General features: G+C 42.4%; 1 protein-coding gene across 1 annotated transcript in view; it reads right to left on the reverse strand.

Annotated features, from left to right (window-relative positions):
* The window catches only part of AUTS2 (activator of transcription and developmental regulator AUTS2), a 760235-nt gene that overhangs the window by 349962 nt on the left and 391047 nt on the right, over positions 1-19226 (reverse strand). The window contains exon 4 of the mRNA XM_031968790.1: positions 115-144. Coding sequence (XP_031824650.1) covers positions 115-144 — 30 coding nt within the window. The remainder of the gene's footprint in view (positions 1-114; positions 145-19226) is intronic.

Consider the following 19226-nt stretch of genomic DNA (forward strand, 5'->3'; position numbering starts at 1 on the left):
ATTCTCTTCAAAGGAAACACCAGGCAGGTATACAGTAATATGTGTGTGTGTGTGTGTGTGTGTGTGTGTGTACAATGAATCCAACTGTACGGTGCAATTGATATTAGGTCTTACCTTCTCCTCCTGGTCACTGTCACTGTCGCACTGAAAAAGAAAGAAAAAAGAAGTTCAGTTAAAGGGAAACATTTTTTAGGTTGTTTCTGAAGGAAGAAAGTAATAACTGTGAAACCAATGGGGGAGGGGAGAGTCTTGCACTAACTGGTGCACGGGAATGCTCAAAAAGAGATTCTCCCACCGATCTGGCTGTCAAGCGAACCTGTGACAAAAATCTCAGGGAGTGAATTAGTAGTTTTACATGCCATCAGTGCCACATAGCTCTTTCTGTGGACATTCCAACACATCTGGTGACAGACGGGAGGGACTGTAGGGCAGAAAAAATGACATTTCGCTGGCCAGAACATAAATTTCTAGGGTACCATTGTTCAGTTACAGATGAAGGTGAGCTAAGAAAATTTATGGCGATCTAGGGATACCATCCTTTTTTTCAATGAGAATTGAGAAATCACATCCATATCCAATCCATCCATCCATTCAACACTAAACCTTCCTTAAGTGTTTAGTATGTGCCAGGTGCTGGCATATAAGGAAAAATGTGAATGATGGCACTGTACAACCCCAGAATTTATATTTACATTTGTATAACTCCCTCCCTCCCTCTTTCTTTCTCTTTCTTTCTTTCTTTCTCTTTCTTTCTTTCTTTCTTTCTTTCTTTCTTTCTTTCTTTCTTTCTTTCTTTCTTTCTTTCTTTCTTTCTTTCTTTCTTTCTTTCTTTCTTTCTTTCTTTCTTTCTTTCTTTCTTTCTTTCCTCCCTCCCTCCCTCCCTCCCTCCCTTCCTTTTTTCTTTTCTTTTCCTCCCTTCATTCTCTTTCCTTCCATCCATCCATCTATCTATCTACCTCCCTTCCTCCCTACCTCTATCTCTTAGAGAGATGTATATCCTCTGAGGATCATCTGATCCTGAATACAACCTTGTAAGCTTTCATATTGCTCCTCTTTAAAGATGAATAAACTGAGGCTGAGATGGGTTTGATGACTGGCCCAGAGTCACATAACTATTAGATATCTGAGGCAGGATCTGAATTCAGGTCTAGTGGTTAATCTGCTAGGCCACCTAGATAATCTCTATATTGTTACTTTTCACATTAAACATCCCTAGTTCCTTCCCCTGATCCTCTCCTGGCATCAACTCACAAGGGCGGCTACCTGCCTCCCACCATGTTCCATCTGACAATCTCCTTCTTCAGTAATGGCGCCCAGAATGAAAACCTCTGACCATCATACCACCTTCTCACATTTAAGAAAATGGGAACTGGCAGCAAAAAAATCACCATTTGTCATAGCTAACTTACCCAATCTGACTGCCCAGAAAAGAAATCCACATTTCCTAAAAAGAACACACTGTGGGCAAGAAACCAGTGGTGATTGACTCATAAGGAAGAACAAAGTGTTTTTGGAATAGAGACTCAAACCATGTCCTGGCTCTCCAACTGGCTTTGGAAGATTTTAAATATCATAATTAACCTGAGTTAGAGTCAGAAGACCAGAGCTTGACTTCCAAGTCTACCACTTACTACCCTGGTGGCCTGGATTTTAGCTTGTTTGTCAAATGAAGTTGGGTCAGACGAGAAGGCCTTGGAGGTTTCCTTCAGATTTCCAAGTCAATCATCCTGTGTGTCACTTAACCCCTAACTTTCCTCCTTTGTAAAATGAGAAGACTGGATGGGATTTAATCTAAGGTTCCTTCTGGCTCTCAGTCTCCGACCTTTTCCTCTTTCTCACAAGGCCATATTTTTGAAGGGGATGATTTTGCTAAACAAAATAGAAGCTACTGAACCACAGTCCACAAACTCCTTATACCTAGTCTGCATTTTCATAATCTTTTTTTCCTCTCCCTTTCTGTCTTTTCTCTCTCTTTCTTACTGTCTTTCCTCTCCCTCTTTCTGTCTTTTCTCTCTCTTTCTTACTGTCTTTCCTCTCCCTCTTTCTGTCTTTTTTCTCTCTTTCTCACTGTCTTTCCTCTCCCTCTTTCTGTCTTTCCTCTTTCTTACTCTCTTTCCTCTCCCTCTTTCTGTCTTTTCTCTCTCTTTTACTCTCTTTCCTCTCCCTCTTTCTGTCTTTTCTCTCTCTTTTACTCTCTTTCCTCTCCCTCTTTCTGTCTTTTCTCTCTCTTTCTTACTCTCTTTCCTCTCCCTCTTTCTGTCTTTTCTCTTTCTTACTCTCTTTCCTCTCCCTCTTTCTGTCTTTTTCTCTCTTTTCTCACTCTCTTTCCTCTCCCTCTTTCTGTCTTTTCTCTTTCTCACTCTCTTTCCTCTCCCTCTTTCTGTCTTTCCTCTTTCTCACTCTCTTTCCTCTCCCTCTTTCTGTCTTTTCTCTTTCTCACTCTCTTTCCTCTCCCTCTTTCTGTCTTTTCTCTCTCTTTCTCACTCTCTTTCCTCTCCCTCTTTCTGTCTTTTCTCTTTCTCACTCTCTTTCCTCTCCCTCTTTCTGTCTTTTCTCTTTCTCACTCTCTTTCCTCTCCCTCTTTCTGTCCTCTTTCTCACTCTCTTTCCTCTCCCTCTTTCTGTCTTTCCTCTTTCTCACTCTCTTTCCTCTCCCTCTTTCTGTCTTTTCTCTTTCTCACTCTCTTTCCTCTCCCTCTTTCTGTCTTTCCTCTTTCTCACTCTCTTTCCTCTCCCTCTTTCTGTCTTTTCTCTCTCTTACTCTCTTTCCTCTCCCTCTTTCTGTCTTTTCTCTTTCTCACTCTCTTTCCTCTCCCTCTTTCTGTCTTTTCTCTTTCTCACTCTCTTTCCTCTCCCTCTTTCTGTCTTTCCTCTTTCTCACTCTCTTTCCTCTCCCTCTTTCTGTCTTTTCTCTTCTCTCTTCCTCTCCCTCTTTCTGTCTTTTCTCTCTCTCTCACTCTCTTTCCTCTCCCTCTTTCTGTCTTTTCTCTCTCTTTTACTCTCTTTCCTCTCCCTCTTTCTGTCTTTCCTCTTTCTCACTCTCTTTCCTCTCCCTCTTTCTGTCTTTCCTCTTTCTCACTCTCTTTCCTCTCCCTCTTTCTGTCTTTCTCTTTCTCACTCTCTTTCCTCTCCCTCTTTCTGTCTCTCTTTCACTCTCTTTCCTCTCCCTCTTTCTGTCTTTTCTCTTTCTCACTCTCTTTCCTCTCCCTCTTTCTGTCTTTCCTCTTTCTCACTCTCTTTCCTCTCCCTCTTTCTGTCTTTTCTCTTTCTCACTCTCTTTCCTCTCCCTCTTTCTGTCTTTCCTCTTTCTCACTCTCTTTCCTCTCCCTCTTTCTGTCTTTTCTCTTTCTCACTCTCTTTCCTCTCCCTCTTTCTGTCTTTCCTCTTTCTCACTCTCTTTCCTCTCCCTCTTTCTGTCTTTTCTCTTTCTCACTCTCTTTCCTCTCCCTCTTTCTGTCTTTCCTCTTTCTCACTCTCTTTCCTCTCCCTCTTTCTGTCTTTTCTCTTTCTCACTCTCTTTCCTCTCCCTCTTTCTGTCTTTCCTCTTTCTCACTCTCTTTCCTCTCCCTCTTTCTGTCTTTTCTCTTTCTCACTCTCTTTCCTCTCCCTCTTTCTGTCTTTCCTCTTTCTCACTCTCTTTCCTCTCCCTCTTTCTGTCTTTTCTCTTTCTCACTCTCTTTCCTCTCCCTCTTTCTGTCTTTTCTCTTTCTCACTCTCTTTCCTCTCCCTCTTTCTGTCTTTCCTCTTTCTCACTCTCTTTCCTCTCCCTCTTTCTGTCTTTTCTCTTTCTCACTCTCTTTCCTCTCCCTCTTTCTGTCTTTCCTCTTTCTCACTCTCTTTCCTCTCCCTCTTTCTGTCTTTCCTCTTTCTCACTCTCTTTCCTCTCCCTCTTTCTGTCGTTTCTCTTTCTCACTCTTTCCTCTCCTTCTTTCTGTCTTTCCTCTTTCTCACTCTCTTTCCTCTCCCTCTTTCTGTCTTTCCTCTTTCTCACTCTCTTTCCTCTCCCTGTTTCTGTCTCTCTCTCCCCTCATATTCTTCCCCCTCCCCTTCCCCTTCTTTCTTGGTATTCTGAATGACAAGGGTCAGTGGAGTTTCATTTCGGTCCCTACTCTGTGGCAGACACTGTACAAAGTGCTGGAAACCAGAGAGAGACGGGACACAACCTCAGTGCTGGAGGAGGTTACGGTCTAACGGAGGAGACAACATCGGAACAACTGCGTATAAAGCATCCCTGCACACACAGGGGACACGCCTGTCTCACACACGACGCACGCACATGGGATACTGTGTGCGCGTATGCACATCCGGATGAGAGAAAGGGAGACGGCCAGCAGAGAAGGCCCGAGCCCGGGAATCCCCGGCTCCCTCAGTTCCGCGGGGCGAGAGCCCAGGAATGGACTCGGGCTCCCAGACGGGGCGGCAGATTCGGAGCCGCGGGGGCTCAGAGGCGGGGAGCCGGGGAAGGCTGCGGCTTGGGCGCTTTCTCGGCGGGAGACGCCTCGGCCTCTCCTTGGGCCTCCTTGAGGCCGCTCCGGCCGGGGGCAGCGACGGGGGCAGCGGGCAGAGGAGCCCTTCTCGGGCCCGCGCTCCTGGGGGAGTTATCCGTGACAGCTGAGGGCCGGCCCAGGCCCTGTCTCCGTGGGAACAGCCCTTCCCCTCTCAGAGCTGAGCCTCCCGCCTGCCGCGGTCCAGTCCTAATTTCAAGGTCCGCTTGATTCTGCGACGAGTAATTACTGCCATCCCCAGAAGCGCCGTCTCCAGAGCTAAGCATATGGCGCAGGACTGAGACCTCCTGGTCTCCATCATGGCAGCGGCGGCTGCCAGGCCGATTAGGAGGGCTCGGGCCGCGCACCGGCCGCCTGACTGACAGCTCCGGCCCGGGCTCTGCCAGAAAGCCGCCGGGGCCCGCCTGGCGCGGGGAGAAGCCTCCCATCCCGGGAGGAGGTTCCGGCCCGGGCCCGGCCGGGCCGCGCTCAGCAGGAGCGCCGTCCAGTTTCCAGCTCGGGCCTCGCGGGCTCGGGTGCCAGCCCTGGCAGAGACGGCCGGCGGCCGGCCCCCTCCCGCTCATAAATTATGCAGAGGCAATAAAGGCGCTCGGCACACAGCTCCCCGCTCCCTGGCCGGGCTCCCGAGTCCTGCGCACACAGGGGCTCTGTTCCTCCCCTAAAAGGGGGCTCGTTGACAGCCAAAGCCAGAGAGACCCGCAGCGCCGCGGCCGATCTGCTGGGCTGGCAGCGCTTTGTGAGCCGCCCTTGTGAAGAAGGGGGTGGGTTTAGAGATGTGGCAGCCCCTAAGTTCATGTCCAATGCCCTGGAAGGCTTTAACACTCCGGCCCTGCGCGGCGGAGGCCCCGGCGATCTGGGGTCCCCCGAAGGCCGACGTTTTCCGCTTTGGCTCCAATTGAGACACATTTACGCCAAATCACCTCCGAAGAGAGGTTGTAGCCTCTGCAAGGAGGCTGAAAAATGGGGGGGGGAATTCATGGTGGGCCAATGGGAGCCTTCCGACAGGGGGGTCTCGCTTTGGCTCTAAAAGCCGAGCAGGCGGCCAGCCAGAGCGCAGAGGGGATGGGCCTAGACCTCTCGGGAAAGATTCCCGAACCCTTTATGAGGAGTTAAAACTAGTCCCCCTTCATTTTCTAAGGGAGCCTCCCCAGAAGGAAAGCGGGGGTCTAAGATCAGAGACCGGGGTTGTTGGTACCCCCTCCAGACAGAGTTTGGCTACAGCTTAGCCAAGGGCACAGGAAGGCTCGGGGATCCCTGCTTTTTATAGAGCATCATACTGAGCCTTGTTGCTCATTTCATTCTCTTCTGTCAACAACTGGATGGGTTAGTCCGCAATTCCCTAAAGCATCAGACCAGGGAGGGGATCCTTTGAGAAACAGTTCATTCTTTTCTCCTCCTCCCTCCCTCCCTTTCTCCCTCCCTCCTTCCTTCCTTCCTCCTTCCCCCTCCCCTCCCTTCTTTCCTCCCCTTTTCTCCTTCCTTCCTTCCTTCCCTGCCTTTCTCACCCCCTTCTCTCTCTCTCTCACACACACAATCTTCTGAGAAATGGGAGAGCCATAAATCAAAGGGGGAGGAGATGGTAATTCGAGCATCTGAAGAAAACCATATTTCTGAATATAACAGGATGTATGCTTGAAATGCAGAGTGGAATTAGGGGCCACAAGCGGAGGCCACAGAAAGGACCGCTTCCTTTTCAGTGTTCATTGGGGCCTTAACCCGCAGCCTATCATTACGCAAGCCTATGATTAAAAAGCACAGGTGTGAGACCGACCTGCATTCACTTCCCCAAACGGGGCGCATGGGGGTGATTAGCTCATTGGGCCTGAGAGCCGCGTTCCCCCTGCAGCTGGATTGCTGATGTCAAGGTCTGCGCCATCTCCTTGGCTCCCTCCAAATCCACAGGATGCGATGGAACGCCACGTGCTCAGTGAAAGAGCAAGACAATGGCCGAATATATCACGCAAAATGACATGCTCTCCATTCTGCTCAATGGACCTTGCCATAACACCTATTTCATCCCTCGGATCCATTCATCATCGCCATGAAAAAAGGCACGGCCAAAGTGGCCTGGTTGGGCAAAGAGATTCTCTTCTTGGGCCTGCCCAGAGGAAATTGGAAGAAAATGAGGGAGGACCCTGAGATGTGAACCATGTACTTCTAACATCATGCACAATCTGACTCACTGGCACCCCAATAAATACAGCTTTCTCTGTGGCTGACAGTCCACCGAATCCTCTTGTTGGAACGGTTCAGACAAAGCCAGAAACATTTAGCTAATTTACTTTCTTGTAACACACACACACACACACACACACACAATCTGTCATTGTCCCATCTGTCCTAGATGGTACAATGCCCAAAGCACCAGGCCTAGACTCAGGGAGACCTGAATTCAGAAACGACTTTGGATGCTTACTCACTGTGTGTCTCTGGGAGAATTGCTGAAACTCTTTTCCTCTGTTTCCCCAAAAGTAAAAAAGGGACCGTAACAGCACCCACTTGAAAGAGGATTCAATGAAAAATATATGTAGAGCACTTAGCAGAGTGGCTGGCACCTACTGCTTACTAAGTGTGGCATCAATATTAGCTATTAGTATTATTATCACTCTACATTTAGCTCCTAGAAGAAACATTCAAGGCCCTGGAGTAGCCACTTTGATGTCATTTTGCTTTGACTCATTTCACATTGTTTACATTAATCTGGGATAATTTAGGGACTTTAAAGTGAAATTTAAAGTTATTTCACCATTCCTCACCTCAATCAATGAAAGAAGCTTTTTGAACCTGGGAAACACTTGAGGTGGCTCACTCCCCAGATGTGAAATGATACCATTAGCTAATACCGCTCTTTCAATAGCTGCTATGTGCGAATGACAAAATAAAATTGCTGGGGTAAGATGAGAGTCTAATTAAAATGCTTGCGTTCCCAAAATCAACGTAAAAAATATGAATAAAGTCACAAAAGAGCCTATTTTTATTCAGCTGGAGTCCACTGAAATTGACATAAATCTAAACCGTCTTCAATCCGCTCTAGCTACAAAAGCCTGAAAGTATAACATGATTTACAACATCATCAAAAGGGGGTGTCCTTGGATGAAATAGTTTTCAGTGACCACTGTTTCAAGCCGGGTCACACTGCAGAGTCCAATAATTTAAGAGCTTAGGGTGGACATTGCTGGTGAGATCTTCTGATGCCATATTCATCCCCAACTCAACCAACAGGATTCGAGAGGGTTCAAGTTCAATATGACATACATCTCCTTGTCTTTCACCCCCTGCCTCCCTTCCTCCTTCCCTGTCTCTCTGTATCTGTCTCTGTCTCTGTCTTTCTCTCCCTTCCTTTCCAGGACAAATCATTGGCTGAATCAAGTGGAAATTCTATGAATGAAGCCACACACACACACACACACACACACACACACACCATATATTTTCTTCCCTCCCTGGTTTTTAAATAATGGCTCTCACAGAAAAGAATAACATTGATGATGATAAATAGGTATTAGGTCTATTGTCACCACTGCCACCATGTTTTTCATCAACATTAATATTTTTAGGATCAAGTAGATGTCCTACAAATCTGTGGAAAGTTTAGATGGATTTTTTTTCTCCTTCTTAGAAGAAACAAAATTATTTTTTGTTGAGAATAAACAAAAAACCAAACCATAAGGAATTAAAAACTTGCTCTAAAATCAGACCCACAACCTTGGGTTGGCTCCAAAATTAAAGGGAAAATGAATTTTTTCATCTCTAGGTGAAATTCAAAGTCCGGAGAATTTATAATTAATCCTCCTTTTAGTCCCGGAAGGAACCTTGTCCTTGAGTTTCATTTCTCTCTGGGCAACAGGCAACAAATAATTATTTAGAGAGTTTTTGCTCAGTCACGTCCAACTCTTTGTGACCCCTTTAGGGTTTTCTGGGCAAAGACACTGGAGTGGTTTGTTATTTCTTTCTCCAGCTCATTTGACAGATGGGGAAACTGAGGCAAACAGTGGGAAATGACTTGCCCAGGATTACAGTTTCTGAGGCCAAATCTGAATTTTTCCAGTTGAGTTTTCCTATCTATTGCAGCCCCTTTAAAGCTTAACACTATGTCAATAAATATGCCGAGAGCTGGGGGTCCAATGCAAATATAAGTCACAAGTCAGTATTTATGAAGCCTGGGTTACGTGTCAGGTACTAGGCTAAGCTCTGAGAATATAACAAAAGATAAAAGTCAATCCCTGTTCTCAAGGAGCTTACAATCTAAATAGGAAATCAAAGCAAAAGACACTGCCTATTTTCTAAGAGATTACATGCTTACTGGGGAAAACATACCAAATCTCCTGGTTTTTTGTTATCAACAGCATTAATCCACGACTACCTCGGGATCCCCCAATAACTCTGAAGAAGGAATGACTCAGAAGGCAGTCTTGCTGCTCCGGCTGTCCTAGTGATCTTGCCCCGTAACCCAGAGCCAACTCCAAATAGAGCTGAGGCACTCGCCAGTTCCCTGCGTGACTCGGTTTCCCTCTGGCCCTGGATGCACTGATGGCACCCGACTTTGCTGATGGGGTGGGGGAAAGAAAGTAAAGCATGTGACGGGTTAAAATAATACAAGAGCCTCTTTTTTCCTCTGTGTTGTGATCCATAAAAATCACCCTGAGCTTTCTCTTTCCTCCTCTGCCTAGGAAGCCAATTGCTCTGATTGCAGTGATATGAGCTTGCTAAGATGGCTTGCCCTTGCTTGTGAGGCAAATGGAACATGCTAATAGAACTTATCGCATTACCCGATGCAAAAGTGCCATAGCTCATTACTTTAAGATAAAAGGATATCATTGCAGACGGCAAGCAGAATTGACTTTCTGAGGCCTGACTTGATGATGATTTAATCAGTTGCTCTCTTTCACTTTTCATCTCGGTGCCTGTCGGTTTCACAGGTGCCGTTAAATGAGACACTCAGAAAGTGAGCGGAGGGAAAGAAATTGCTGTCATTACTTCTCAAGAAAGGAGGTATGCAAATTTTCGACAGAAAGATTGCGTTCATAATGGGCTGGGTAAAATACAAGGATCAGCCTTGACAGGTGGGGGCAAGCCATTTGGATGTCCTCGGCTTGGCAAGGGAGGGGCCCAGAGAAAGGCACGGAGGGGGGTCTGTCTGGGGGGATGGTGGTGGTCTTGCAAGGGGCTCTCCTTGGACCAGAGACGGTGGTGGAGAAGGTCAAGGCAAGGGTGGGCTTTAGGGCACGAGGAGGCACCCACTGGAGGGAACCCAAAGGTCATCCAGTTCAACTGGACAGATAAGGAAACTGAGGCCCGCGGGAACGAGGTGCTGTGTCCAAAGTGACCCAGGCGGGAAGGCAGGATCTCTGATCTTGGAACCAGTGGAGCTGATCAGAAAGGGAGCGAACAGATAAGCAGCGAAACTCAATGAACAAAGGAAAAAACACCCACCAGCACAGTTCGGCACCTACTACATACCAGCCATTATCTCAGATGCTGAGGACACAAATTTTAAAAGGAATCCTCTTATTAAGGTGATTATAATCTAATAGCACTTTAGTATAGTGCCTGGTACCTAATAAGCACTTAGTGAATGTTTAATGATTGTAATGATGATGAAATTCAGAGAAAACTATTATATATATATATATTTAAAAATATACATTTTTTCACATATTTCTTTCTATATGTATTTATATGTATATATTTACATATATACATACAAATATACATAAATACTAATTAAATACACTAATATGAAAATATACGAAGAATATCCAAAGTATCCTTGAAAAAAGGGTGATTTTAACTGGACAGGGGTGGGTATAATGGGGAGAAAAACACTGATACTCAAGCTAAGCCTTGAAGGGCCAAGAGTAAGAATCAGATAGTCATTCAGTTAATAAACATTTATTATGCATCAATGATGTATATCACTGTGCTAATTTTAGGAAAAAAAATGCAATCCATCCACAGGAAGATAAGGAACACATGCTATAGCAAATAGACCGTAGGACAAGATGATCGAGACGCTAAGTTCATGAGGGACAGTAACACAAAAGAAATCTGGCCTATGTGTACAGAAGTATCTATAGCAGCACTTTTTGTGTTTAAGAAAAATTGGAAATTGAGGGAATGCCCATCAGTGGGGGAATGGCCGAACAAGTTGTGGTACAAGAATCTAATGCAACACTCCTGTACAATAAGAAATGATCAGCAAGAAGATTTCAGGAGAACCTGGACAGACTTATATGAACTGATGCTGAGTGAAGTCAGCAGAACTAGAACGCTGTACACAGTAACAGAAACACTGTGCAATGATCTACTATGACTGACTTAGCTCTTCTCAGCAATACAATGACCTGAGACAATTCCAAAAGACTCATGATGAGAAATGCTATCCACATCCAGAAAAAGAACTGTGAGAGTCTAAATGTAGATCAAAGCATATTATTTTCATTTTTTCTTTTTTTTTTCTCATGGATTTTCCCTTATGTTTTGTTTCTACTTTCATGACATGACTAATGTGGAAATATATATATACATGATTGCCTATGGATAAGCTGTATTAGATTGTTTGCCACTGTGGGGAAAAGAAGAAAAATTTTAAACTCAAAATCTTATAAAAAGTCATGCTAAAAACTATCTTTATATGTAATTCGAAAAAAATTATTTACAAAGGAGAAAGAGAAAAAGATTAGTTTGGGGCCAGAATGTGAAGGATGCTTCATATCCACAGGAGGATTTTATAATTTTATCTGAGAGGCAATAGTGATATAATGAAGCTTCTTGAATAGGGGAGTAATAATTAAGTCTGTGTTTTAGCAATGTCAGTTTGGTAGCTGTAGGATTATATGACAGTGATGACTAATAATGGACTTCCATTATTTCATTATTTAATTTAGAACTGGGTGAGAGTATTGCCTCTTGGATCTATTTTTTAAATTTAGTTTTGCCTACTAAATAGACAAAAGACTTCATCTTATGATCTACATAATCTGTAAGTCTTTAAGGAAAAGTATTATTATTATTATTATCATTATTATTACTTCTTTTGACCTTTGACCCTTCACCTGGGCACAAAACCTTGGCACAATTCTAGGCACAAAGTAGTTGGTGTTTGATGAACTACTGAACAACGAGTTTGTTCCTTCATTTGTTACACCGATCCCTTGTTTGGGGGCCTTCAGTCTTGGTGGAGATTTTCTCTTATATCTGTTTTGAGTAGAGACCCTCAGAGGGTTCTCATCTTCCCTGGCTTTGTGAAAGAATGGAATGGGAAGCTTTACAAAAAAGGAAAAAAAAAGGAAAAAAACCTGGCCATAGTCAACTTTGAGAAGGTAGAATGAGTCTTAATGGGCTAAATGGCTGGTTGGGGAGGGTAGGAATGTGATTATGATTCATTTTCCCTTCAATAGGTTATTTCATTTCCACTTAATTTTTTTTTAAGTAAGTAAGGTATTTTTTAAAGGAAATATCCTAGGAAATTCTGAATTTTTAAGGGGAAAAAAGAAATTGTAGGGATCATCCCAGATCACTAACCTTACAATGTAGTTGGAGATACTGAGGGATAGAAAGTTAAATGACTTGCCAAAGATGCTCAGCCACCAGCCAAGGACGGCAGCCTAGTGAATTGGATGCTGGATTTAAGAGTCAAGAAAACCTGATTTCAGGTCCCTTCTCAGGTCTTCATGGGCTGTGATACTTGATAAGTTTTCATTTGTTTATTTATTTGCTTGTTTGTTTATTTATCAACACCTTTCAGTCTGAGTTACTTCTCTGAAGGGAGTCACTTTTGAAACTTGGATTCTTCATTTGTTAAATAAAGGGGAATGAGTAGATGACCTCTAGGGAACTACTTGGCTCTAAATCTAGGATTCTAGAGTCAGGAATTAAGATTTTAAGCAATATAAAATGCCCATTGGGTAGCTGGGCAAATGGGTAATGGTCAAAGAAATCTTTAGTTAGTTGAGAATCTAATTATCACCCAATAATCACTATGATATTTTTCAGGAGGCACTGTACTAGGTAGTAGCAATACTACTAATAAAAATACTACTAAATAACAAATAAAATGATCTTTTATCTGACAAGGATCATGTTCTATTGCTGGGGGAATCCTGGGCATCAGAGACAGCAGGATGTGAAACAGGTTTTTACTGGGGAAAAAAATAAAGTAAAACCTGTAGAGGTATTATCATCCTTTTTTTGTGTGTAGATGTATCACTTATATCCAAGTGGGCTGAAAGCTCTTTGGGATCAGAGACAATTTGTTGATTAAAATCAAATAATGGTCTTGGGTGAACAAGAGTCAGATCTTATTCAAACCCATGGGAGTGCTGGTAGTAATTTTTTTCATGTGTGTTCCAATTCTTCCCAAGTAGACTTCAAGGTCACTGAACACAAAGATTGATTTGTTAATTACAATTTAATGGAATAAAATGGGAGAGCATTTTGCAATTCCATCATCAGAATCCTTATTATCATCATTTTCTTCTTCTCATTTTCCTTCCTTTCTCTTCCTCTTTCTAGTCTTTCTTTTCCTCCCCCTGACAAAACCAAAGTGTAGGCAGTGAGCAAATAACAGATTTGGGACAAGATGAGCCTAGTTTATTAGCCAGTGGTGAGTCAGAGGAGGGGAGAGAAAGTAAAAAGGGGATAAATTCAACCAATCCCAGTATTGAGACAAATTCTGTCCAGGCAAATCACTTCTTAAGTGGGTCAGTGAGCCAGACAAAACTCCAACGTCTCATGATTCTGTTCTGTGTGGGACAGCAATCTCCTTCTCTTGCCAACTGGCCAGCCACAAGGGCTTGGAATTCCATCTTCTATTGCTTTTTTTCCCCTAACAATTTTAGAATGATCTGAATCCATTTCCTTGCCAAGTTACCCATCAGAAACCCTCAGATAGAAATTGAGATAAAATATCTGAAGGGAATCCTATGATTAAAATATTTAGGGGGAAAAAGTTCAAGAAAATGAGACTAAGCCACTCAAATACCAAAGTTCTAATTAGGAAAAAATCAAGAAGGGGGAAAGCTAATTATAAGCATCAAGGTAATCACTAGAGGGAAAAATAAAATCATATTCTTAGTCATTTAAAGATTACTCCAAGGAGATGTTGGCCCCCCCACCATTATTGTTCCATTCTTGTATCTAATGGAGAATCTTGACAGGTCACGGTAGACTTGGAGACTATTCATTTGAAGTTATTTGATAGTCTGAAGCATTAACCTCATCTTGTTAGTCACTTATTATCCAAAATAGAACCAGATACACTACTAATTGATCACCTCTCATTCTTGTTTCATTAAAAAACAAAAACAAAACAAAAACTTCTTGTACAAGAAAGACAAATTACTTTGGAAGCTTCTGCATATTGCATATACTAGCTCTTGCTTCTGTTTTCTAGATCTAAGATCTAGATCATCAGGAGACTTGAAAGCCTTTTAATTGTGTTTTTATGCAAATTTCATTCACTCATTCATTCATCCATACCATAATTATGATCTCATTGATATGGGGAACAACTGATTACAAACCATACACGCGACCCTCAAGCCGCCTAAATGAACCACCACCACCCAAACAAAAATGTGTTCCATCCCTACAGATGAGTGTCTGCTCAGGCAGTGATAGTCTTGGACAATTGTGTGGAGAGTTGAAATGTTAACTGGCTGACCGGGGATCACAAAACCAGCAGAATTGAGAAAATGAACTTGAAGCAACCCAGTTGTTTCTGAACCTAAGGCCAGTCCTCTATCCTTTATACCCAGGGTCCTTACTTGTTATTCTTTTTTGGGGGGGAGAGGTCATAACCCCTTTGGCTATTTTTAAATGCATGAAATAAAATACATACGATTATAAAAGAAAAATATTTTCCTTACTCAATTTCATGGATACCCTGAAATCTATCTATGGTTCCCTTAGGGGGTCTGTGAATCCCAGATTAAGAATCCCTACACTGTACATATAATCATGATACAATGCGACTTTGAAACCACTTTGCAGCCTTGTGAATAAACACACAAGTTGGATGATGTGTTGATGGCTAACCATTCAGCATCCAGGCATGTGGGGTTCTGAGGTACGTGGAGCGCGTGCAAAGGAATATGAATAATTTATTGTCGAGAAATACTGGGGATGCATTTACTATGTGTAAGGCCCTGAGAAAATTTGTACTGTGCATCTGAGGTCTAAGTGAGGGGTCAATAAACTATGTCTCGGAGGCCAAATGTGGCTGACCCTGCTTTTGATGGTCCTGCCTAAAAATGCTTTTTACATTTTAAAATACAAAAAATCTGTTTTAAAACATAAGAAAAAAATCTTAGTCTGCAGTTATATAACAGTGGGCAGCAGGCCAAATCTGGTCCATGGGTCATAGTTTGCCAGACCTGGGTCCAGGCTAATGCAAGCTTATCCCACATGCCATCATTCACTTGTGCTCTGAACCCACAACTGATGAAACAACATGACAGTGAGGAGTTAGTTCAAAGCTAAAATACAATTTACATCTCAAGAGACAGACTGAATGATGTTCTGCTGGGATTTCAGACCATTAAGTTGGGGTTTGGTTACAATGGATTCAAGTTATTTCAAAACAACATTGGTTAGCACAATGGCAGATGAGTCCTTTCCAAGCAAAGAATGAGATAAGTCTATCTTCCTGGAAGCTCAGGGGATTAACTGGGTTGGTGACTATTTTATATTGAGAAGGTGACATGTACAAAGTGGACTTGAGGTATGCTAATGGAGAAATTGTATGGCCTAAAGTACAGAGTGCAGACTTGGGAACCGGGAAAATTCTGGCCTAAATCATACCGGTTATGTAACTCTAGGCAAATAATTTAGTCTCTTAGTATACAGTAAACATTTTTAGGCTAGAATTGGCAGTTCAAGTGTCATTCTGTTTTGGGTAAGAATTTCCTCTTTGAGAATTTTATATAGCCATGAAATCACAATTCCAGTTCATATAGGGGTCCCTCCCCATCTGCTCCCATCCCCCCAAATCCATTTGTGTTACGAGATAGGAAAGACAGACACCTTAAAATTATAAACATCTGGAATTTTGCATATCCCAGCGAACCTAATCTAATTTCCAAGTTTAATACAATGAGAGGATAGCGTAAGAAAAATTATGGTAAACTGATTAAGAAATTATTTTTTTTAAAGTAAAACCACTGGAAGTGGGAAAAATAGAAATCTCACAATCTTCAAACTTTTCTTTTTCTCTTCTTACAAATTCAAACCAGCTAAAGCAATTGAGATTGAACAGTAGGGGAAAAGAACGGTGCTCCCTCAGGCCCAAGGCTTTAATAATGCACCATCAACTTCTCAACATGGGGGTTTTTCAGTAGCAAGGTACTAAATGAAAGACAATTCTACAGGCAATATAAACATGACCAGAGACAAGCTGATGTATTGGTGTTATAAGGATCCAAATAATGCTTAAACACCTAAGCATGCCTTTACAATGGACTGCAACTTGCCTTATTGATCCTGCTTAATGAACTGGGGATCTGCCTTCCTTCTTTCTTCTCTTTTCAGAATTTGGCAGACTCATAATCAGGATGTTAAAATAAATGCTACTTATGAATAGCCCGTTCGTTTCTCAGTGACTTCAGAGCTCAATCATCCCTGGTCTACCTAAAGGAGGGAAAGTCTTTTATAAATTGGTTATTTAAGTAAATACAAATTGACCAGATTTGTAGTACCCATCGGTTGGCCTCTCTTGGATTTCCTGTTTTGACATACTACATGCAGCAATTTTGTCTCCACCATCTCTTATTAGAAAATGGATGTATTATTTTTCCCCCTGAATGCTGCAATTACAATAATTGAATTTAAAATGGGGGATTGAATTTCTCTATTTGGAGGAAAGAAATCATTGTGCATTTCTGATTAAAATCACGGGCTCTGAAAAGAGGTTGTACAAATTCTGGATTCAGTATCCCTGAGTGACTCCTAGTCAGACCAGAAAGGCAGTTAGTAAGAAAAGAGAAAATTAAAATGCAGGGGAACACATTGCCTTGGCAGCCAGCTCTGTCTTTGGGCTCATTTGCTTTGTCTCCTGGCCTTCAGTCACCAACACCCTGGTGACAGAGGCAATCAGAACACTGCCATATTGTCACATTTTAAATGGCAGCAGTGCAGGAGTTTCCCACTGTGTCAAAAATTAAGAGTTAAAATGTAAGAAAAAACAAACACCTCTTTGTGTTCAAAACGCCCATCCACTCACAGACCTCTAGTGTTTCTGGTAGGCTTTTATTTTACCAAGAGAGATCTCTCCCCACTGCATCACTAAGGAATCAATTGAGTTTCTAAACTATCCTGCTTTTTTCTGAGCTCTTCTGACATGGAGAGCACCAGGACATGCAGATGGAAGAGACAGAAAAATTAAGACGAGTCCCTGACTTGATGGGAATCATACAATCACAGATTTAGAAGTAAAAGAGACACTGTAAGTCATTAAGTCAAGTTCCTTTCATTTTAGGGAGGGGTTGTGACCTGTTCTTCAGCAGTCTGGTTGGGGAAGATGACATCAAAAGAGATACCTGAGATGCACACGGAAAGGGGATGAACAGACAATGGGCAAAATGCACCTAATAAAGGAAGGAAGGAAGGCTCATCTCTGTCTGGGAGATCAAAGGATCTGCCAAGGAGGATGTGGAAATTAAGGGATGGGTGACAAGTGCTTTTTGATGGAAACATTAAGGGACTTCCAAGGTTCTTTAGACCATTCTGCAAATGATGAAGCTGAGAACTAATGAGGGTCAATTACTTGCTTGAGGTCACATTGGCCCTAAGTAGCAGGATTGGGATTCAATTTTGGGTTCACTGATGACATTTAATTTTTTAAAAAAGCCAACCCACTATCTCTGATGTTTTCTTTTTCTCCCCCCCCCACCCTGATTTTCCTAGTCACATAGCTTTTGGAATCCTTCCCAACTCAGAATTTATGATCCTATGGTATTTCTGACCTAGGAATAATGGAAAGAATTTTAGATTTCTTACAGCATAGTAGTACTCTGTCACAATCATATACCATGACATTTAGCCATTCCCCTACTGACGGGTATTTACAGGAAATTGGGATAAAGAACTCAGAAAAGAAGGATTGTTTAGAATAGGTTCAAATCCTATTTCTTTCCTCTGGCTGCATTTTCTGCTTCATGTACAATAAGAGAGTTGGGTTGGATAATCTCTAAGGTCCCTTTTCAACTCTGAATCTATGATCCCCAACACAAAATCTTTTTTTTTAAACGGTAGGGAAAAGTCCTCATATACCTCATTCCTCCTTGAAAGGACTGAGTCATGTATAATATTATTCTTTCTTTTAAAACCCATACCACCTGGGATAATGCTTCTAACTTAACTAAGCCCTAAGGATGTTCTTGTACTATTTGGTGTTCCCTACAATATTTTAAAAAGCCATTTACTAAATAAATGGAAAGTTTCCCCCATTCCTTTCTTGGCTCACTCATTAAAAGAGACTTTCCATCCTATCAGATAGGTTGGCAAGGTTAACATTCAGTGCCCCGTGGGGCTTCAAGACTCTTACTGTCACTTTTCTGGCAAGGAACAGTCCCTTTTACTTGGTTCTCCTTTATCCTTAAGCTTTATTATGTGTTTGAGTAATCAATAAAAGGTTCTATGGCGAGGGGTTTATTTTACCCCATAAATCCGAGGAGGCGAGAAGGATATGAAGACATCAGTATTGATGGGCTGTGCTGCTCTGTAACTCTGTGAAGGGGAAATACAAGCAACAGATTTAAATCTAAGAGGCCAGCACAGTAGCAGCAGTACCAGACTGGATGGCAGCAATCATAAACCCACTTGGCAAGATCTATGGCAAATTCAGCTAGAAATCCAAATGATAAACCAATGGCATTCTCGTAGCAAGAGCAGGAGGCAAAAAGAAGAAGAAGAAAGCATTAAGAGGGTTGGCAGATTACCCCATAACAATGACAAACGCTTGAAACTGCTCTCAGAAATCCACTGTGACAACAGAAATGGATAGGGAAAGATGGTCATCCAAAGGCAAATATTCATCCAAGTCCTATAAAGAAAAAAGGGCATAGATCATGGGATTTTAGAGTTGGATGAAAGCTTGGTGACTGTCTAGTCCAACACACACTAAAAAATGAACTCCTCAGGGCAACATTCCCAATGAGGAGTCATCCAGGCTTTGCTCAAAGGGCCCCAAATGTAGCGGGCATCCAGGTGGGACAATGCTGCACTGGGAGTCAGGAAGAGCCTAAATCACATTTTTCTTCAGATACTTAATAGTTGTGTGATGTGAACTATTTAGCTTATGTTTTATTGTATAGAATGCTAATTCACAGGGTTTTCTATGAGGATCAAATGAGATAACATCCCTTGTCTTGATAACTCAAAATCAATCAATCAGTATTTATGAAGCACTTACTGTATACTTGACAGGGCGTCAGGCATTAGAAAATACAAAACATAATAGTCACACTTGGGAGAAATCAAAGGTCACAGATTAAGAGCTGGAAGAAACCTCAAAAATCATGTGATTGGGAAGGTAAAGAAGGGTTCAAAAGGAAAGATGATAGGAGCACAGAACCATGGATTTACAGCAGGATGGCTGTTGGCCAGTTAACCCCTTTGTTTTGCAAATGAGGAGTTAAATGACTAACCTAAGTATATAGAAAAGCAGGTAGTGGTGGAAATGGGATGAAACTTGGGTGCATCCAAGTCCAGAGAATTCTGCACC

Source organism: Sarcophilus harrisii, chromosome 4, assembly GCF_902635505.1.
Source record: "Sarcophilus harrisii chromosome 4, mSarHar1.11, whole genome shotgun sequence".
NCBI lineage: Eukaryota > Metazoa > Chordata > Mammalia > Dasyuromorphia > Dasyuridae > Sarcophilus > Sarcophilus harrisii.